General features: G+C 37.6%; 1 protein-coding gene across 1 annotated transcript in view; it reads right to left on the bottom strand.

Moving 5' to 3' along the window:
* The window catches only part of trip11 (thyroid hormone receptor interactor 11), a 29,213-nt gene extending 7,599 nt beyond the window's left edge, over positions 1-21,614 (bottom strand). Inside the window, exons 1-17 of the mRNA XM_073833801.1 lie at positions 21,083-21,614; positions 13,087-13,163; positions 12,740-12,850; positions 12,353-12,655; positions 12,178-12,246; positions 11,934-12,099; positions 11,022-11,360; positions 10,882-10,922; positions 10,679-10,777; positions 10,264-10,470; positions 7,415-10,153; positions 6,950-7,231; positions 5,489-5,629; positions 5,164-5,357; positions 4,665-4,828; positions 4,411-4,514; positions 3,436-3,535 (exon numbers count right to left, since the gene is read on the bottom strand). Of these exons, the coding sequence (XP_073689902.1) occupies positions 3,436-3,535; positions 4,411-4,514; positions 4,665-4,828; positions 5,164-5,357; positions 5,489-5,629; positions 6,950-7,231; positions 7,415-10,153; positions 10,264-10,470; positions 10,679-10,777; positions 10,882-10,922; positions 11,022-11,360; positions 11,934-12,099; positions 12,178-12,246; positions 12,353-12,655; positions 12,740-12,850; positions 13,087-13,163; positions 21,083-21,218 (5,272 nt within the window). The 5' untranslated portion in view covers positions 21,219-21,614. The remainder of the gene's footprint in view (positions 1-3,435; positions 3,536-4,410; positions 4,515-4,664; positions 4,829-5,163; positions 5,358-5,488; positions 5,630-6,949; positions 7,232-7,414; positions 10,154-10,263; positions 10,471-10,678; positions 10,778-10,881; positions 10,923-11,021; positions 11,361-11,933; positions 12,100-12,177; positions 12,247-12,352; positions 12,656-12,739; positions 12,851-13,086; positions 13,164-21,082) is intronic.
* Positions 21,615-21,655: the final 41 nt, after the last annotated feature.

Here is a 21,655-nt window from a genome sequence, read left to right as displayed (position 1 = left end):
TTTTTTTTTTTTTAAATGTTTTTCTTTAAAGTCTCTTCTGTTCACCAAGGCTGCATTTCTTTGATCCAAAGCACAGCCAAAACTGTGAAATATTTTTACTATTTAAAATAACTGCTTTCTCTTAGAATATATTTTAAAATGTAATTTATTCCTGTGATAAAAACTAAAAATTTTAGCTTCATTACTCCAGTCTTCAGTGTCACATGATCCTTCAGAAATTTTTCTATTCTAATATGCCGATTTGCTGTTCAACAAACATTTATAATTACTATTATTATCATTAATATTTGAAACAGTCAAATACATTTTTTAGGATTCTTTGATGAATAGAAAGATCTCAAGATCAGCATTTATCTGAAATAGAAATTCTTTGTAACATTATAAATGTCTTTATCATCACACCACACGGATGCTTTAAATTGATCAAAAGTGATAATAAAGACATTTATAATGTTACAAAAGATTTCTATTTTAGATAAATGCTGTTTTTCTGAACGGTCTATTTATCAAAGAAACCTGAAAAATTCTACTCCGCTGTTTTCAACATAATAATAATACATTTATTAAATTGTTTGAGCAGCAAATCTGAATATTAGAATGATTTCTGAAGGATCATGTGAGTGGAGTAATCATGCTAAAAATCCAGCTTTGAAATCACAGTAATAAATTACATTTTAAAATATATTAAAATAGAAAACAGAAAATTTTTTTTAAAATATCATGGTTTCAATTAAAATATAAAGCAGCACAACTGCTTTTTGAAATTGATAATAATGTTTTTTTTGAGCACCAAATCAGCATATTAGAATGATTTCTGAGGGATCATGTGACACTGAAGACTGGAGTACTGACACTGAAAAATCAGCTTTGCATCACATCAAAAAGGTATTAAAATAGAAAGCAGTTATTTTAAATTGTAATAATATTTAACAATATTACTGTTTTTACTGTATTATTTGATCAAATAAATGCAGCCTTGGTTTTTACATTTACACCTCACATAAGGACCTCAAGTTCCTTATAAAGTCACAAGCCACTTGCAAGTAAGTTTTATTACCAGACAAAGCCAATTTCACTTGGTGTTAATTTTGGACGGTGTGTTTGTGAAATGCACACAGAGCTGTCAGCAGGAGGTGGTATATGACTTTGTTATGTATTAATGCAAACAGTAGAGAACAAGTGTTTGCACTGAACTAGTAAGTATGCGTGTCTGCACCTTAACATAAACAGTAATAACAGTGGTATGGGGTTCAGTGTGTCTGGGAATGTCTCATGGAGTAAAAACAAAGAAGTGTGAGAATATGACGTGCTCTAAATGCCTTTTTCACAAACACCCCTCGCTGCTCCAGACCATTTGGCTCTTGTGAGCCCTTTTCCTCTGAGACTTTACCTCCTGAGGCCACACGAACAGAGCGATAAGAAAGGGTGAGAGAGTTCCTGTCTGCACTAAACACCCTGGAATGTCTGTCGGCTGCACTTGTGCTTTGCTAAGCAAAAATGAACCGTTCTTGATCATTCTGTCTACAGTCTCCTCAGTCGTTCTTTGACAGATGCAGTAAAAATCCCAGCACTCATCCCTCACCCTCCTCTCCCTCTCCCTTTCTGACCGACAGCACCGCATTGTTGATTTGGGGCCTGATGCGTACAGAGAAGAAAGGGATGGGTGAGATGGGGGGATGGAAAAAGAGAATCTTTGTCTACACATTTTGGCTACTGACATGCCATAAATATGATCTTCTCTCTGACAGAGAGGAGATGCGGAGGAATGCTAAACATCTATACCATCTACAGACCTGGCTGTTCTCTGCATCTCTCTTACAATGCAAACGTGTGTTTCTAAAATGTCTGCACTGATATGAATCAAACTAAAACCACTATTAAAACACAGACTCACGGAGTCAAATATAATTTAATGGTTCCTGATGTTCCTAGTCCTGTTAATGTTCATGAGTCTCTTCAGAAAAATGGTTTACAATCTTAGATACTGTGCCATGAGTTTTGTGTCAACTGAGCTTGAGAGCTAGACTTTTCCCAAAGCATTTTTTGTGGGCCATTTTGTTTCAGTGATTTAAGGGATTTTGTCTGGTGTAATGGATCTATTATACGTGTTGTGCAACACAAATTATTAAAAGAGTGAAGTCTTAAAATTAAAAAGCTACTTGACTTATTATTAAGTTATTATTTTATTTAACCAGTAACTAAATTGAGAGATTAGAAATTAGAATCAAACTGAATCAGGAAATAAATGCTGATACCCAGTCTTAGTTTTTGCTGTGGTTGATTAATCCTTAAGATTTAATTTGAATTGTGCTTTTGTACTCTTCCTTGATCCTAGTTCAATCAACCAAAGGTCCAAGGACAGTTAAAGGGATGGTTCACCCAAAAATTAAAATTACCCCATGATTTACTCACACTCAAGCCATTCATGACTTTCTTCTTTCAGACAAATACAATCAGAATTCTATTAAAAATGTCCTGGCTCTTCCAAGTTTTATAATGGCAGTGAATGGGTGTTGAGACTTTGAAGCAAAATAAAGTGCATCCATCCTTCATATGAAGTACTTCACACAGCTCAGAGGGGTTAATAAAGGCCTTCTGAAGCAAACTGATGTATTTGTGTAAGAAAAATATATATTGAAATATTTTAGAAACTGCAATCTCTAGCTTCCACTAACTATCGAACCTGTGTTTATGAGATAGTGGTGTTCCAGTGGATGACATAGGATGTAGGCATAGTGTAAGCTCTGGTGAGAATATATATAATATATATTATTTATATTTTTCTTTACAAATCCTCGTTTTAATTAGCGGACAATTAGCAGAAGCTAGAGATTTGGGTTTATAAAGTTTTAAACATGGATATTTCTCTTACAAAAACACACTGATTCACTTCAGAAAGCCTTTATTAACCTTCCCAAGCCATGAGGAGTACTTTTTATGATGGATGGATGCATTTTATTGGATTTAATCTCAACACCTATTCACCGCCATTATAAAGCTTGGAAAAACCAGGACATTTTTTTAATATAATGCATCTACACCTAGGATAGCTTGAGGGTGAGTAAATCATGGGCTAATTTTCATTTTGGGGTGAACTATCCCATTAATTAAAATGCTAACAATACAAAAATTAAGATGTAAATCAATACTTTCCCCACAAATAACTATTATCTTTACTGAAACCACACAGAATCAGTATTCCTGCAAAATCAGAATATAAATTAATTATTCTTATAATTACAGCAGAAAAACTGTTTATCTGTTTAACTGTTTTAAGAATTATCTTAGCCAGTATGGGCTTGTGAATCTTGTATTGGACAATAAGGGGCTTTTAAGTCAAAAGTTGGGAAACACTGTCCTTGTTAAACAATGAGGTGAAATGCTGAGAAGATTCTCATGCTCTGGTTTCAACATAATCATTCATTTTGGTCTCACCTTGTTTCTTCAGATCTTCTATCTGTTCCTCTTTGAGGTCCAGCTGGTCAGTGAGGCGGGAGGCAGATTCTAGAGCTGCGTTTGCTTCATCCAGGTTTATCTAAGATTACACACACACACACACACACACACACACACACACACACACAGAACATTAATATAAATACATAAATACACTGTTAAACATAGTGCAGAAAGAACAGAGGTTTGTATACAGCCATTATTTAATTTTAGTTAAAATTATTCAGATACCAGATATAATTGATATTTTGTACTAGTGGGTGCAGGACACTATAGTTCAGTTATATAGGTGAGAATAGCAAAATAAAGTAAACCATGACATATTATACCCAAAAATTCTTCATACATTGGACTACCAGTAAAATTGATAAACATTTGGGACCAAAAATTATTCAGACACTTTGACCTGACCATGTTTTGCTTAAGTGTTTTGTCTTTAATTGCTGAACAATTACACCACAGACTGAACAAAATTAAGCACTGCTTGGTAATTGGTCAACAAAGTATTGATCGTTATGTAAATATTGTCATACTAACGGCTGTCTGAATTTTTGGTTGATTTTAATCCATTACATACCTTTCAGTTATCAGCATATCAGTTATCTGACATTATCAAGATGAATTTGTTCTGACACAGTTTAACTCTTGTCATATTTTATGACTATTTTCTAAACTATATAAAGTTTTAAACATGGATATTTTTCTTACAAAAACACATTGATTCACTTCTAAAAGCCTTTCTTAACCCTCCCGAGCCATGTGGAGTACTTTTTATGATGGATGGATGGATGGATGTCATATACAGTCATATACACCTAGGATGGCTTGAGGATGTGTAAATCATGAATTTGTTCTGACAGTTATTTTATGACCATTTTCTAAACTATAGCGAATAAATTGTGATAATGTGAGAAATGTTGAAGGTGTCTGAATAAATTTTGTGTTTGAACTGACTTGCAGAGCAGCCGCCTGATCCTGAAGATTTTCTGCTTTAGTTCTCCACTCTCCTTTCTCTCTCTTGTGTTTTTCCAGTTCTGCTGAGTACATGGCTTTTTCTTCTGTAAAGAGAGACATAAAAAGTCAACATTCAATACTGAAGATTCCGATCTACATTTGTAATGACTTTAATGGTCATCACTTTGTAGAAGAAAGATTTTCTACATAAACTACAATAAAAATAGAATAGCAAAAATAATGTGCACACTTGCCTTGTTGAAACTGTTCTAGCACCATCTGGAGGTTAGAGAGTGACACTGCATACTGGTTGACCTGATCCTGAGCAGCACGGAGCTGAATAAGTGCTTCATCTCTCTGTCTGACGGCACCATTCAGCTGCTCTTGAAGAGACTCAACCTGCAGGCTAGCCTGTTGACTACACACACAGACAGTTAGAAACATTAATGAAGTTAAACCAATGTAATGAGTACATTACAAAACAACTTAGGGACACTTTAATATAAAAGGTTTTGGTGCAGACCAGAGTCTGGATGTCAGAATTTAGCTGGTGGGACAGCAATCTGCAGTCATTTGCCAAAGTCAGTCACTAATATTGACATAATTTGTCATAATATATTGCATTTTTAATTGCTGCTTGCCAACACAACAACCAGGCAAAGGATGAGAAGAGGAAGAAGATGATAAAGATGACTAATGGATACAAAAGGAAGACATTGGAAGCAAACTTGGGTTTGAAGCAAGCAATCACACCTTGCGCTTTCCACAGCATTGGAGGAAGACGTTAACCGCTCATCTAGGAGTGCCACTCTGCGTCTCAGCTCTCCTTCTCTGTCCTCGGCTGCCAAAGCCTCACGTGTGTACGAATCCTCAATTTCTAACAGGTGATTGCGCAAACGCTCCACCTCCTGCTTCAGGCGCTGCTCTTTATCTCGAGTGTGTTGTAGCTACACAAAAAAAACAAACATGAAAGTACATTTTTGAATGCAAGGTTATTGAATGTAAAATTGAATCGAAATGTTAGCATTTAGTAAGGCAATTAAGCATAGTAATAATCTTTAATATTGGCCTTTGGTACCTCACTCTGAAGTGCGGTTGTCTCCATTTGTTTTTGTTTGAGGGCCATCATCACTTGATCTCTTTCCTGCTGGAACAACACTGCCTTCTCCTGCATTGACCTAACTTCATTCAACAGTTGGTTCAGCTCACCAGATTTACCCTGCAGAACAGACAAAGGCAGAACAAATCAACTTCCAACACATGTAGAACCAGAACAGTCCAGAACTAGTTGTATGCCTTCATTGACATTAACATTATGAAGTGAATTGTTCCCATCGCAATTATTTTAGAAGGTGGGTGAACAGGAGAGAATTAAAAAAAAAAGTGAATTAAAACAATAGTGAAAACATTAATACAATTTAAAATAACTTTTCTAATTTAATATTTTAAAATGTTATTTCTTCCTTTAATGATGAAGCACAATTGTTTGATGCTTTTTTTTTTTTTTTTTAAGTTTTTTGCTCATCAAGGCTGCATTTATTTGATCAAAAAATACAGAAAAAAAAAATGTAATATTGTGAAATATTATTTCAATGTAAAATAACAGTTTTCTATGAGAATATATTTTAAAATGTAATTTATTCCTGTGATGCAAACTGAATATTTTAGCATCATTCCTCCAATCTTCAGTGTCACATCATCCTTCAGTAATCATTCTAATATACTGATCTATTATCACTGTTCAAAACAGTTGTTGCTTAATATTTTGTTGGAACCTGTGATAATTTTATCAGGATTCTTTAATAAAAAGTTAATAAGAACAACATTTATTTAAAATAGAAATCTTTTGTAACAATATAAACAAGAAGGTAAAAGTTTGTGGTCAGTAAATTTTTATTCTTTTTTTGAAAGAAATTAATTATTTTATTCACATCATGTGTTAAATTGATAAAAAAAGAAAATGATATAGCAAAGACTATTGTTAGAAAAGATTTCCATATTAGATTGATTTCTGAAGGATCATGTGACACTGAAGACTGGTGTAATGGCTGATAATAATTCAGCTTTACATCAGAGAACACATTTTAAAATATATTAAAACAGAAAACCATTATTTTAAACTAATAATATTTTACAACATTTTTTCTGTATTTTTGATCAAGTAAATGCAGCCTTGATGAGCATAAGATATTATATTGGTGTGTGTGTGTGTGTGTGGGTGTGTGTGTGTGTGTGTGTGCGCGAGACCCTGGGACCCAAAATTACCAATTTTTATTTTATGCCAAAAATCATTAGGATTTGAAGTAAAGATCATGAAGATATTTTGCAAATTTCCTACCGTAAATATATCAAAACTTAATTTTTGATTACTAATATGCATTGCTAAGAACTTTTTTTTTTGCACCCTCAGATTAGCTATTTATTCAGCTTTCAGATGATGTATAAATCTCAATTTAAAAAAATGTATCCTTATGACTGGTTTTGTGGTCACTGGTCACATCTGTATTACACACTTTTTCTAAAAGACACACAAACAAACCTGCTCTTTATCTTTTAGCATCTTCTCCATGGCACTGGCCTTCTCATTCACGGCACTGAACTGAAACTCCCGTTCCCGAAGCAGCAGTGACACCTGCATGTTTGTCTCCTGCAGGGCACGGAACTCTGTCTCTTTCTCACGAGCTTTTCCTGCTATCGCTTCATTCTCCTCCTTTAGCTTCTTCACATCAAGTTCCAGGATCAGCGCACGCTCCTTCAGGTTCGTCACAGCCTGCTTCAAGACCTCGTTGTCGTTTTCACGATTACGTAAACTTTCACTAACCTACAGTGTCGGACAAAAATTTCACATAAGGTTAGGATTAACAAAATGATTCAGAATACAAACAAAATCTCATACTGCAAAACTGACATTTTACTCCACAATCTACCATCTACAGTACCTATGGTGTTCCACATCGTACAGCTTTCCCTACCAGCCATTCAACACATCAGAATTGTAAGTCACCTGACTAAGTTGGTCTCCCTTGGTCTTAATAAGCAGGTCTTTCTCTCTGAGGGAGCGCTGTAGCGATTCCTGCTTCTCTCTGGCTTGCTTGAGCTGCTCTGCATGGCTTCTCTGGTCACTTTCAGACAGAGATGCAGAATTTGACAAGCGATGATTGTTTTCCTGCAGAGTTCTTATCATGCTCTCCTTCTCTGCTAAAACTCTCTGCATTGTCTGAAACTCCTGATGCAGGCTCTCATCTTGGCCTGGTGGTGCTGCCCCTTTGAGGTTTGGAGGGGCAAAAGCCTGGATACCCATCGGAGCAGAAGCTTCAGGAGATTGCTTAACACTGCCAAGCTTCCCAAGCAGGACATCTTTGGTACTGCTCAGCTGGCTGATGGTCTGCTGCACCTGTGCTAGCTCTTGACTCAAAAATCCCAGCTTTTTCTCTTTCTGCTCATAGCTCTGAATAAGTCTGGAGTAATCCACCGAGAGCTTTGAACTGCAGTCGCTATCTGCACAAACCTGACCCTGAAGCTTGAGCAGCTCCTCTTGTAGCTGAGCAGATTCATGCTGCATGTTCCTCACAGTTGTGATCACCTGCTGCTTCCACTCTTCCATCTTCTTCACTTGCTGTTTGAGATTGTCCCGCTCTTGTAGGAGCTCCTCAAACTGGTTGCTGCTAACACCTCCTGAGCCACCGCTAACAGAATCGCCGGCACCAGATGTCTGGAGGACAGAAACCAGGGTCTGACATTTCTGCGTCAAGGCATCAATCTCGATATCCTTCTCACGAATGATGCGCGAGAGGTTCTGAATGGTCTCTCGAAACATCTCTTGACTGCCTGAAGGGTCGCTCATAGTGGAAAGCCGCTGGTTCTCTTGCTGGAGCTTCAACAAGGCGGCTTCCTTGGCTGCGACAATGTCCATTATGCGATGATAGTCCGAACGCAGTTGGCTGTTTTCTCTGGTTTTCTCGTTGAGTACGGCCAACACCTGTTCACGTTCCACCGCATACGCCTGCAACTGCTGCTGCAGGAACATCACATCTTGACCGTGGCCACCAGACACTCGAGCGTGGAGCGCCTGGATTTCTAGATCTTTCTGAAGCACCATCTGCGAGAGTTTTCCAAGCTCATTTTGAGAGACCACAAGTTGGTCAAGCTGCTTGGTTAAAGACAGGTTCTTCTCATTTAGCTGGTTAATCTCAGTCTCCTTCTCCTTGATGCCTTTCACAAGTTTATCGATCTCCACCTTCGAAAAGTCATGCTTCTCATTACCGTTTTCGCCATTCAGCGACTGGGTCTTGTCCTCTTGTAGGATTTCTACGGACTGTATTTGACTCTGCCCTTGTGTGCTCAGGCCTTCCACTTCTGACTGAAGCTGGGCAATCTCCTCATCTTTAGCAGTGATGAGTCTTTCGTAATTGAGTGAGCTTTGTTCATGTCTTGTCCGTGCTTGCTCTAGTTCACTCTGTAGCACCTGCAGAGAACGTTGGGACTGCAGCGCTGTGGTCTGATGCTCCTCTGATAACCTCCTCAGAGATTGGACCTCTTCTTCGAGTTGATCTCTGGCAGCTTTGAGCTGATTGACCTCAGTCTCAAGCTCTGTGATGATGTCCAGTGTCCGTGGCTCTGACAATAACTGCGGTCTGCTTTGCTGATCCCTCAGACGGTCAATCTCTTCTTTTAGGTGGCTGTTTTCTTCCTTCATGGCTCCGAGCTGTTTGTCCTTCTCCTCCACTGACCTTCTCAGAGAGTCACACTCTTTAGTTGCTCCCGAGATCTTGTACTCTAATTCCTGTTGTGTTTCCGCAGCTTGAGCTTTTAGAGTTTCGGCAAAGGTGTCCTTCTCCTGCAGAAGCTCGGTGAGCTGATTTTGGCCTGCCACAGTGATGTCCAGCATCTCACTGGTGTCTTTGTGGTCAGAGACCATCTGCTCCATCTCACGCCTGAGCTCTGCAATTGTCAGATCTTTTTCCTGATTCAGTTTCACCATTCGCTCATGTTCAGTCTGCAGTGCAGACGCATCCATAGAGCGTGCTCTGGTCAGTTCATCAATGGTTTGTTGATACTGTTTGGCCTGATCTGATAGTCGCTTCTCGGTTTGATTTAGCTCAGATTCTAACTGGCTCTTCTCTAGTTTCCAGGCTTCAATGCGGGTGTCTTTCTCCAGGGACATCCTACTTATAGAGGCTTGACCATCTTGAATCTGCTTTTCCAAACTGTCAATCTTCTCCAAAGCCTGAGTGCTTTCTTCTTTTAACTTTCTATTTTCAATTTTCAATTCAAAATCCTCCGAAACGGCCTTCTCGTAGGATTTCTTCACTTCTGTTAACTCTGTTCTCAAGTCCTGGATCTCTTTATCCCTTGTCTCAAGTTCCTTCCTGTGTTCCTCTAACTCATTCCCTTTCTCTCCAGAATGACTTAACTTCTTACGAAGTGCAGTAAGTTCTGTATCTCTCTCCTGAAGTGCCCTCTTAAGGTCAGAGGACTCTTGCCGCAGTTCTTTGCCCATATCCTGTGACTTGCATAACTTCTCTCTCAACTCCTTTAGTGTGGATTCCAGTTGCTGCTTTGTCATGTGCAGTTCATTCAAAGAGAAGGCACTTTGACTTAGCTTCTCCCCTTGAGCTTCCAGCTCCAGTTGAAGAGTCTGTCTCTGGTCAAGAGATGAGTTAAGATCTGACTGAAGACTAGCTTTTTCTGCATCAGCCTGGGTTTTCTGCAGGGACAGCTGTTCCTTCACTGCAATAAGATGCTGTAAAAGGAAAATTAGGTAAGTATGCAGTATATTCATTCAATTGATCCAATAATTGTTTAAGAATCTGTCTAATAAACCTAAAGCATACATTGACTTAAAAAGAGTACCTGTGTGGCCTCCTGGTTCTGCTTGTCCAGTTCTTCCAGTTCAGCACTGAGTGTTTCTATATCAAGATTGGCTTGCTTTAGTGCTTGCTCCCGTTGGTGTAGCTGGCTCTGTAGGTCTGAAACTTCTTGTGACAGTTCCACAGCACTTTCCGACTCTCCAGCCTTGTGTCTCTCCTCGGCCAGAGTCAGTCTCTCAACTAATGCAAGCTGATAAAAAAAAAAAAGAAAATGTATGAAACTAATGTCAGTTAGGCAAAAATTACCATTTGCATGATAACATGCAAGTGTCCGTTCAAAAACCTATTGATCACCCCATCTTCAAAGATTTATTGATTTGACAGATACTGAATTTCGGTTCTAATACAACAAGAAACAGGTATTACTGTGTACCATAACTTGACAAACATATACAAACCTTTTCTCTCTCCACATCTTCCTTCTCTTTCCTGAGGGTATCAATGATGGTGTTGAGCTCCAGGATGTCAGCATGTTCTACTTCTTCTGTATGACTGCTCTGAAAAAAAAAAAAAAAAAAAAAAAAAAAAAAAAGTATTATGACAATGCTATTGGGCTACAAACTTATAAACTCTGCAGAGGAATTTTTATTAGCAAATTTACCTCACTGAGAGTCCTTAATCTAGCCATCTCTTTCTCTGCACCTAAAAATAAAATTCAAAAATATAACAGCAGTTTATGGAGTTTCCCATTCAAGAACATGATTTGATATGATCATATACAGTTTCTTGTGTTCTCTTTACCTGCCAGAGCTTTTTTCAGAGTTTGTATCTCACTGTCATGCTGGGCTTTCAGCATAGACTTCCCTTCCTGTTCCTGTACCCGAGCCTGGAGTTCATTTACAGACTTCTGAAGGCGGCTGTAATTCTGCAACAATTCTGTATTTTCTGCTGTAGCCTCCTCCTTTTCCCTCTCTAGCTTGGCCTTTTGTTGCTCTGCCTCTTCCAAACTGGCCAGTAGATCTCTGTGCTGTTTGCGCTGAAGCTCTGCCTCCTCCTGTAAAGTCTCTATGGTCGACTGCAACTCCTGAAGTTTGGCGGAGTCCTGTACTGTGGTTGATTTTTGGACTACATTTCCACCTTCTGAAGAAGAGGGAGATGCACAGCATTGTATTCAAAGTTCAACAGTTCAATTTAAAGTTAACCACTAAACACAAATCAAACACTTTATCTGCATATAAAAAAGTACAAAAATGCCCTGACTCCATTTTTAAAGGAACACTCCACTTTTTTTGGAAATAGGCTCATTCTCCAGCTCCCCCCCCGAGTTAATAAGTTGATTTTTACCGTTTTGAAATCCATTCAGCTGTTCTCCTGTTCTGGCGATATTACTTTTAGCATAGCTTAGCATAAATCATTGAATCCTATTAGACCAATAGCATCGCGTTCAAAAATGTCCAACGAGTTTCCATATTTGTTGTATTTAAAACTTGACTCTTCTGTAGTTACATCGTGTACTAAGACCGGTGGAAATGCAAAGCTGCGAGTTTCTAGGCTGATAAGATTAGGAACTACACTTCCATTTCGGCGTAATAGTCAAGGAAGTTTGCTGCCGTAATATGGCCGAAGCAGGCGGAGTATTATCAGAAATGAGTTTCCAGCTAGTTTAGCATTTGCACATGTGCTGCATTGATGTCCATCAATGTTCCTCCTCACCAGTTTGAAGCTGCTCCTCAAGCTCCTCGATTCTCTCCTCATACTCTGCCAGCTCTTCTCTGTGCCTTTTTGAGATTTCAGCCATTTTCTGCCTCTGGGCATCCTGCAGTGCTGTCAGTTCATGCTGGTGCTCATCCACTTCCCGTGCCATTTCCTCTCTCAGCTCCTGATTGGGTCAGAAAGTTATTTAAGTTAAAAACAGCACTTACTTCCAAGCACCTACACTTTGTTAAAGTTTTTTCACCTTGATCATTCTTTGCATTTTCAGAACTTCACCCTGGTCTCCGTTACCATCAACTCCTGGCTTGGATGCCTGGTAAATTGATAAAAACAATTGTAATAAATAATTTAATCCTTGTTATTGACTCTCTCATTTTATAATTGTAAAACTGGAACCGAGGTAATGAATTTAAAGTAACCTGAGCAACTCTTCTCCAGTGAGCTACTTCAGACTCTAGACGATGCACCTCATTGGAAAGACGGTTAATTTCCTGCTGTGACCACAGGACATCACTGAGGTCCACCTCATCACCATGGAAGCCTTGGTGGACAGCTGAAGACCGGTGCAGAAAGGAAGACGATGTAGTGGTAGTGGCAGCAGTGGTAACAGGAAGTACAGCAGCAGAGGAGGATGGGCTGGCTGAAGCCTGAGCAGAATGTTGGAGTTTCTGAACCTCATCTTGCAAACCACTCTGACGGGCCTTGAGGTGACTGATCTCCACCTTTACAACAATAAACATATACATTTTAGAAATTCTCCCACTATGATTAGATATGTGTAATTGGAGTTAGTTTTGGGCCCAAACCTCTTTCTGTTGCAGGAGGGTTCTGTATTCCACTGACTGTTGTTTGACCTGAATCTCTGCCGCCTCTAGCTTCTCCTCCAGCTCAGAGTTTATTCTCCGCAAGCGCTCATACTAAACCACACAAAAAATTTGTTACAGATGTTAATGCACTGACAAAATGTTTTGAAACAACTGAATTATGGTGCATAAATGGGTATTTCTTAAAATAATGTGTACAAATAAAAAGTAGAAATTTCTTTATTTTAAAGTACACATAACATCAGGTCTCATGACAGAATTTAAAAGTTTATCAGCAGTTTTTTTTTTTTTTTAATCAGACTAGCACTTTTTTGTGCTGAATTAATCACCTCAGACTTTTGTGTTGCATATAAAGTTTCCAGTTCATGCAATCTAGAGTTGGACACCTGCAGCTCAGAGGTGGCATCTGTAAGAAAAAAGACACGCTGACATTTAATTAATCATGGTTCCTAAAATAGCTGACCCTACATTGGTACATGCAGCTCTATCATGCAGCAATTGTCTTAAGTGTGAGTCCTTCCCATTTACTTAAATAAAAAAATGATGATGTGACTTCTGTAAACTGTCCAACATTTTCAGATCACTGGAAGAGATTATAAACTAACGAACTAAAATACTTTACTGACTGAGCAAGGTGGACTATCTTTGCCAAGTGTACAGAAAGTAAAAATATCATATTAAATCCACCCAAGGACTACTACAATTGCATTTTCCATAGGAATTATTCAAAGTCAGGTTTTAAAGGACTCATGCAGTCAATTGTTCAGTGCCTGTCCCTTTAAATACCAACATTCCACGAGGATCAAGTTTAGTTATTTTATCCCAGCAGCTGCACAGCCACAGCAGAATATTACATATCTATAACTGACATGTATATACACCAATACAGACTATGAAGTAAATTAAAAAAGCACAATATAACTAAAACTCTTAAGAGTGAAAAAATCATAATAGGTAATACCATGTTTTTGTCTAAGCTCTAAACAGTAAGGTTCTATTTCAACAGTTAAGGTTCACAAGACAAACAAGGGGCATTTACACACAAAACATACCGTTTCAACCCCACTTGCAAATTTAATGCATACAAGACTAACATTATATTCACTTATTTTCATTATTTAATGCATAAAATTTGGAAACTGGATATTTATGGAAATATCTCAGTTAGCTAGCCAACTCACATTTGGCCATTAAATAACTAAGTACCATAGAGAAATGTCAGAAAAGCCTTAAAACACAACTGGGGTGGTGTCCTAGTGTATAATAGCAATAACTGTATTAAGTTACCATTAGTTAGTTGATCCTTATAAAGGTACCGTGGAGTTAAAGGATTAGTTCTCTTCCAGAATAAAACATTTCCTGATAATTTACTCCCCCGCATGTTATCCAAGATGTTCACGTCTTTCTTTCTTCAGTCAAAAAGAAATGATTGGATTTTTGTCCATATAGTAAACTTTAATGGGTACCAATGGGTTGAAGGTCCAAATTGCTGTTTCAGTGCCGCTTCAAAATGCTCTACATGATCCCAGCTGAGGAATAAGGGTCTTATCTAGCGAAATGATCTGCCACTTTCTATATACCTTTTAACCACAAATGCTCATCTTGCACTAGCTCTGCGATACGTATGTGTATCTTCACACATTACGTAATCACGTTGGAAAGGTCACACGTGGTTAGTTCTTTGTCTGTGCACTTTGTTTTAAAAAGGTAGGGTAGGGCGAAAATCTCATTTTCTCCTCCAACTTCAAAATCGTCCGACATCATTGTTTTACCTTTTTTTGTAAAAGGTGTTTGACCTTCTTTGCACGTTGGCTTTGTAAACAATGGGGCAGTTTCACACATTACCTTCCCAATGTGATTATGTAATGTGAGGTTTTTTAATCATTTGAGGTTAAAAAGTATAGAAATTTTATTGATTTTAAAAAATGACAGAACTTTTCGCTAGATATGACTCTTATTTTTTGGATGGGACTGTGTAGAGCCCTTTGAAGCTGCACTGAAACTGCAATTTGGACCTTGCCGTTGGCTCCCATTGAAGTCCACTATATAGAGAAAAATCCTGTAATGTTTTCCTTAAAAACCTTTCAATAGGACATGAACAACATATAAGAAAGACATGAACATCTTGATGACATAGGGGTGGGTAAATTATTAGGAAATATTTTGTTCTGAAAGTGAACTAATCCTTTAAGCTTTAGGGAACAATGGGAATGGCTCATTGCTTGAATCTTACGGCGCCTGAACCAGAAACCATTTTAGTCTAAACACAACTCTACAATTTAACAGCACCTAATAAATGACTACTTGATATTGTGCAGAATAAAAAGCAATGGAGTCACTTCAATGTAGTCTTTATCTAAAGCAACGTATAAAAGTGACAATCTATCTGAAGATGTCTTGCTCAAGGGCACATTGCATGTAGGTGGTCTCTGTTGTTGTGGAAAAGGACAAACCCCTACCAGGTTTCACATCTGCCACTTCCAAGCAGCCAGTCTATAAAAATTGCTAATATATCACAGATTGTCCTGAACAGGTAAACTGGCCGCCGTTCTTCAGAAAAATCCTTCAGGTCTCACAAATTTTGTGGTTTTTCTGCATTTTTGTGTATTTAAACCCTTTCCAACAATGACTGTATGATTTTGTTTTATCTTTTCACACTGAGGACAACTGATATGACTCATATGCAACTATTAAAGAAGGTTCAAATGCTCACTGATGCTTCAGAAGAAAAAAGAAACAAGAACCAGGGGTGTAAACTTTTGGACAGAAGTGTACATTTTTCCTATTTTGCCTAAATATTATATTTTTGTTTCATTTAGTACTGCCCTTTAGACACTACAGAGGATACTTACATGTTTCTCAGAAGAATAGTTTACCATGATCTACATAAAAGTTTACCATGATCTACAAATGGATTGTGTTTCCTTCTTGCATATGCATATGTCCTCAGCGTAAAAAGATGTTTGAAAAGGATTTTAAAATCATACCTTCATTGTTGGAAAGGGTTCAAACACACAAAAATGCAGAAAAACAAGAATTTGTGGATCCTGAAGGATTTTATAAAGAACAGCAGGCAGTTTTAATGTTCAGGACAAAGAAGGGACTCATGAACAACTATCACTAAATAAAAAGAAAAAACACAGCTGTGGATCATTCAGGTAACAACACAGTATTAAGAATCAAGTGTATGTAAACTTTCGAACAGGGTCATTTTTATAAATTCAACTAATCTTTTCTCTTGTGGACTGTATGTAAATGCATTTATTTGTGAAATATCTTATTTAGATTAGAACTACATAAAAAAAATAACATACATTTTGTATGATCTCTCTTTTGGTAAAATAATTAACATTTTGAGGATTCTGCAAGGTGTACATAAACTTTTGACCTCAACTGTAGCTACTAATATTTTAAGTTGCAAAAATTAACATTCTTAATATTTAAAATATTAGGAATGAACAAAAATTAACAATAAACTATTACAATTAATCACATGACCTTTATGTGGAACAATCTGAAAGACAATAAAAGCAGGTATATAATTTGAAACTGCTTTGAAACAGGCAGGTCGATGCATCGTAAGACACATGACATATTGACTCAAGGTCTTTTTGCTTTGCTGGAAGCTGCTGATCAAAGTTCTCAGTGTGCTGTATGTGTCTGTCCACTCCTCCAATGGTCAAAAAAGGGCATATTTACTTTACACTGGCAAGGTTTTTGTTGGTAAACAACTGTACTTCTGTGTTTGCTAAATTCATGCGGAAGATACAGCAAGAAACAAGGCAGATATACAACAAAGTACTCCAATATTAATTAGGGTTGCCAAACGATTAATCATATGCAAAATAAAAGTTTATGTTTACATACTATATCTGTGTGTACTGTGTAGATTTATTATGAATGCATGAATACACATACACACATGTATATATTAAGGAAAAACATGTTAGATTTATATATTAAATATTTAAATTTATTTTTAATCTAAATTATACACAAGTATAAATATATATATACACATATAAATATTTTTTTAAATATATGCATGTATGTGTGTGTATTTGTATATGCATAATTAATATACTCAGTACACACAGATATAGCATGTAAACATAAACTTTTATTTTGCATGCGATTAATCGTGATGAGAGAGGGCTGGCTCAAACTGCGGCATCGGCATCTCGCAGCGGCACTTCCGGCGGCATGTCGAGATGCCGCTGTATTTCTCCGGCAGGTGCCGCTACAGCGGCATCTCGCAGCGGCATCGGCATCTCACAGCGGCATCTAGCAGCGGCATCGGCATCTCACAGCGGCATCTAGCAGCGGCATCTCACGCCGGCATGTCCAGCAGGCGTACTTTCTTCTTATTAAAAAAAATATACATTTCAACAAAATAACATAATATACCACAGGACTGTCATTTCTTAAGTATTTATCATATAATGTGTTTATACTGATGCTGGATCAGAACGTGCGTGTGCGTGGCGCTGTGTGCGTGGCGCTGTGTGTGTGGCTGGCTGGCTGTGGCTGTGTGGCTATAGGCTATCTCCAGCAATAAGTATGTGTCAATATCACAGTTATGTTTCAGTGCCAACGAAGTTAGAAGATCACATTCCTTAATAAAATATATGATTTGTATTACATACAATGTCAAGCCGTTTTGAAATTTGAAATTACATCTTGAGATGAGTGTGCATTAATTGCATTACAGAGATTAAACTATCAGTTGATACATCTACTTAAAATGATAAGTAACTGTTGCATTACCCTTGAAGCATAGCTTTTATGGAAAATAGTGCATGTTTCAGGAAAGATCATTTGACACCAGTTACCACAGAATATGACCCAGATGGACTACACTCCCAGAAAAAAAGGAACAAAACTATACCTTTTAGGGTACAAGTAGCTGTCACTGGGGTGTTACCAAGGGTACAATTATTTGGGTACATAATTGTACAATAAGGACCCATTGTGTACCTTTAAAGGTACCTTTATATGTTTTGTTGACCAGGAACAAAATTGAACCTCTGCAGTACCTTTTTTTTTTTTTTTTTTACTGTGTATCTATGGATGTCATATTTCATTCTTTATCAGATATTGTTTCTATGGCCCTATGTACCTCTTTTACAGAACACATTTTCATATTTAACATTACTGAGTGCAAGATGTCATTTTTATGTTATCGCTTTTGGGCTTTTAATGAGTTAATGGCTACCCTGGTAAAAAAGAATGTATCAAGAATGTTGGTACACAAACTAACCCTGCTGAAAAAAAAAACATCTAAAACCAGCCTAGGCTGTTTGGCTGTTTTTGCCAGCCTGGTTTTAGCTGGTCATGCTGAGATTTATTTTATCAGTAAATTCCACATTACAGTATTTCAATGATACCACTGTGTCTGTACTGTTCTCAGTCTACAGTAAAAATAAAAATAAAAAATGAGACCTGTATCACATATTTTATACAGCTATATTTAATGATTGTACTTTCAAAAACACATTGAAACTATGGGTAACTCGTGTATGGGTGATCTAAAGTAATGTTCCTGCGATATTTCATTATAAATTCGTTTTTTGAAACAATGCTTCTGCTAATGCAAGGCTTCTTTAAAGATATGAACGCAATATGCAAAGTTTTGAACACTGGACAGCCTGTGTTACAAATAATGACTATTTTGAGTTTTGTATCTAGAGTTTTGAAAAATGATATTACAGTTCTGTTATTAGTGCAAAAACGATTGTAAAAAAACTGTATTACTAACAATTCCAATTACAGAGCTCTCTAATTCAATTCGTAGTAGTAACAATTCCAGTTAGGGAGCTCTACAAATTAATTTCTACCATTCATATGTCTCCATTGTCTTCCATTCATTTTTAATTACAGAGCTCTACAATTTAATTATTACTAGTAACAATTACAATTAGAAAGCTCTCTAAATCAATTTTTACTAGTAATAATTCCAATTGCAGAGCTCTCTAATTCAGTTTTTACTAGTTACAATTCCAATTTGAGAGCTCTCTAATTTAATTATTACTAATAAAAATGCAGTTACACAGCTCTACAATTCAATTTTTACCAGTAAAAAACGCATTAAAGATATGTTTAATTGCAGAGCTCTGTAATTGAATTAAAGAGCTGTCTAATTAAGTTCTTACTAGTGACAATTGAATTTGAGAGCTCTCTAATAGGAATTCTTACTAGTAAAAACTGAATTAAAGAGCTATTGGAATTATTACTAGTAAACATTGATTTAAAGAGCTCTCTAATTGTAATTGTTACTAGTAGGAATTCAATTGTAGAGCTCTTTAACTGAAATTCTTACTAGTAGAAATTATGTTGTTAAGCTCTGTAATTAAAAATAAATGGAAGTCAATGGAGACATATGACTAGTAAAAATACATTTGTAGAACTCCCTAATGGGAATTGTTACTAGTAAGAATTAAATTAGAGAGCACTGTAATTGGAATTGTTACTAGTAAGAATTTAATTAGAGAGCTCTTTAATTGTAATTGTAAATAGTAAAATATAATTTAAAGAGCTCTTTGTTTGGAATTGTTACTAGCAGGAATTTAATTATAGAGCTCTCTAAATGAATTGTTACTAAATGCAATTACAACGAGTGACATTAAGTATATTTTAGGCTATAAGAGCTGCGATATCTGTTTTGTGCAGCATAACAAACTAATTTCTGTATTAACATTTTATATTCATAAGTAGTAACATTTCAAAGCAGTATTTGAAATAGACAAATACATTAAAAACACTGCATTTTTTTATTTATTATCGTTTGTGATCTACTAACTTTGTTGGCACTGAAACGAACTGAAAATGAAAAATTAAGACACACTTACTGCTGGATCCTATACACACACACATGCTCTGATCCAGCATCAGTATTACACATTATATGATAAATACTTAAGAAATGACAGTCCTGTAGTATATTATGTTATTTTGTTGAAATGTATTTATTGTTTTTTAATAAGAAGAAAGTACGCCTGCTGGACATGCCGGCGTGAGATGCCGCTGCTAGATGCCGATGCCGCTGCTAGATGCCGCTGCGAGATGCCGCTGCTAGATGCCGCTGCGAGATGCCGATGCCGCTGCTATGCCGCTGCTAGATGCCGCTGCGAGATGCCGATGCCGCTCTGGCATCTGGAGATGCCGCTGTAGCGGCACCTGCCGAGAAAAACAGCGGCATCTCGACATGCCGCCGGAAGTGCCGCTGCGAGATGCCGATGCCGCAGTTTGAGCCAGCCCTTACTGATCGTGATTAATCGTTTGACAGCCCTAATATTAATATGTAAGCAACAGAACCAAAGAGCATCCAGCACTTTCTGGATTAAGATCAAGTGCCTAAACTCCAGCCGAAGCTACATCTCTAATAGGGATTCAACGGCTGTATGCAAACAAACCTCTTACTCTGTCTTACTATAATTACTTTAACCTATTATATAAGTACAGAATGACACTGGAAATCCTAAAGAGGCACTTTACCCAAAAATTAGGGATGCGCCGATCATGCTTGCGCGTTTTGTCATAGCCGGTTCTGTAATCAGCGGTAAATGCCATCAGGTGCGCGATTTCACGTTGAGCTGTATATACTACACACAGCCGTTGTTTACCGACGAGCTGCGCAAATCAATGTTCATTATCAGTGTGAATGTGCGCAGCTCGTCAGTGAACAACGGCTGTGTGTAGTATATACGGCTCAACGTGAAATCACGCACCTGATGGCATTTACCGCTGATTACAGAACCGGCTTTACTGACAAAACGCGCAAGCATGATCGGCCGATTCAGATCGGTGCATCCCTACCAAAAATGAAAACTCCGTCATTTACTCAACCTAAACCTCTCGTTCCAAACTTGTATGACTTTCTGTCTTCTCAAAATGACAGGCACTGCCACCTGTCACTCTTCACTTTCATTGCATAGAGAAGAGGCAGCAGGTCCCAAACATTTCTTTTTGCATTCCTCAGAGGTCGTTTAGGTTTGGAAAAGTATACCTTTCATTTTTGAGTGTACTTTCCCTCTATTCAAGATGACAAAGCAAACAAAATCACATTTTAAAAACTTGTTGAGACTAAAAAGTAGTCTCAACAAGCAGACAAAAACAACTAGCACATAGATAATAAAATATTAATCATAACTGGACTGACTGTATTCATAAACTGCTTAACAGTAGGTTTTGACCTACAGTAGTGCTCACTACATACAACCGCATACAAAACAAAATGGTTTTTAGTATATCTTTTGTACAAAGATTGTATGAGTGTTAAATGTCTGTATGGGAAGTGATATAATATGATGACCGTAATCAACTCACCTACTTCCTCGGCGCTTTCCAGTAGAATATCTTTGGTAAAATTAGAGATCTGGCCAGTAAAAGTAGACAAGCTTCCACCGACCTGACCTAAACTCTGACCCAGGCCAGAGCCTATCCCTCCCAGCCAGGACGACATGATGAGCCGAACCGGATCTAACCCTCAATCACCGACCCGGGCCTTTCAGACACACAGACAATGCATTGACAACACAGATCCGTGGGAACAAGAGCTTCATGTACTCAAGCTAACTAATAATAACTGGCGTTTTACGTTGGTTTGTTTTTAAAGACGTGACAATAATTAACGTTAATCAGCGGCGGATCCGGATTCCAGCTGGTTCAAAACTTCATGACATAAACAAAGACAAAACGCCGCGTTATACGTGTTAAATCCCCAGGAATCACGAAGACCTGGTCGCCGGGTTATATCCACATGTGGACAAGCAGGTTTCTGGTGTGGGTTTGTTTTGGGTCGCTGTGTTTTTCACGCAGTTAAAGTGCCAGCTCGACTGCGGCCATCACAGCCGGACTGATCATCCGTCAGCGGGGACGTGGACAGCACAGATGGATTGT

This window comes from Garra rufa, chromosome 2, assembly GCF_049309525.1.
Source record: "Garra rufa chromosome 2, GarRuf1.0, whole genome shotgun sequence".
NCBI lineage: Eukaryota > Metazoa > Chordata > Actinopteri > Cypriniformes > Cyprinidae > Garra > Garra rufa.
Note: the sequence above shows the minus strand (reverse complement) of the source record. Positions and strands in the feature narration are given on the sequence as shown.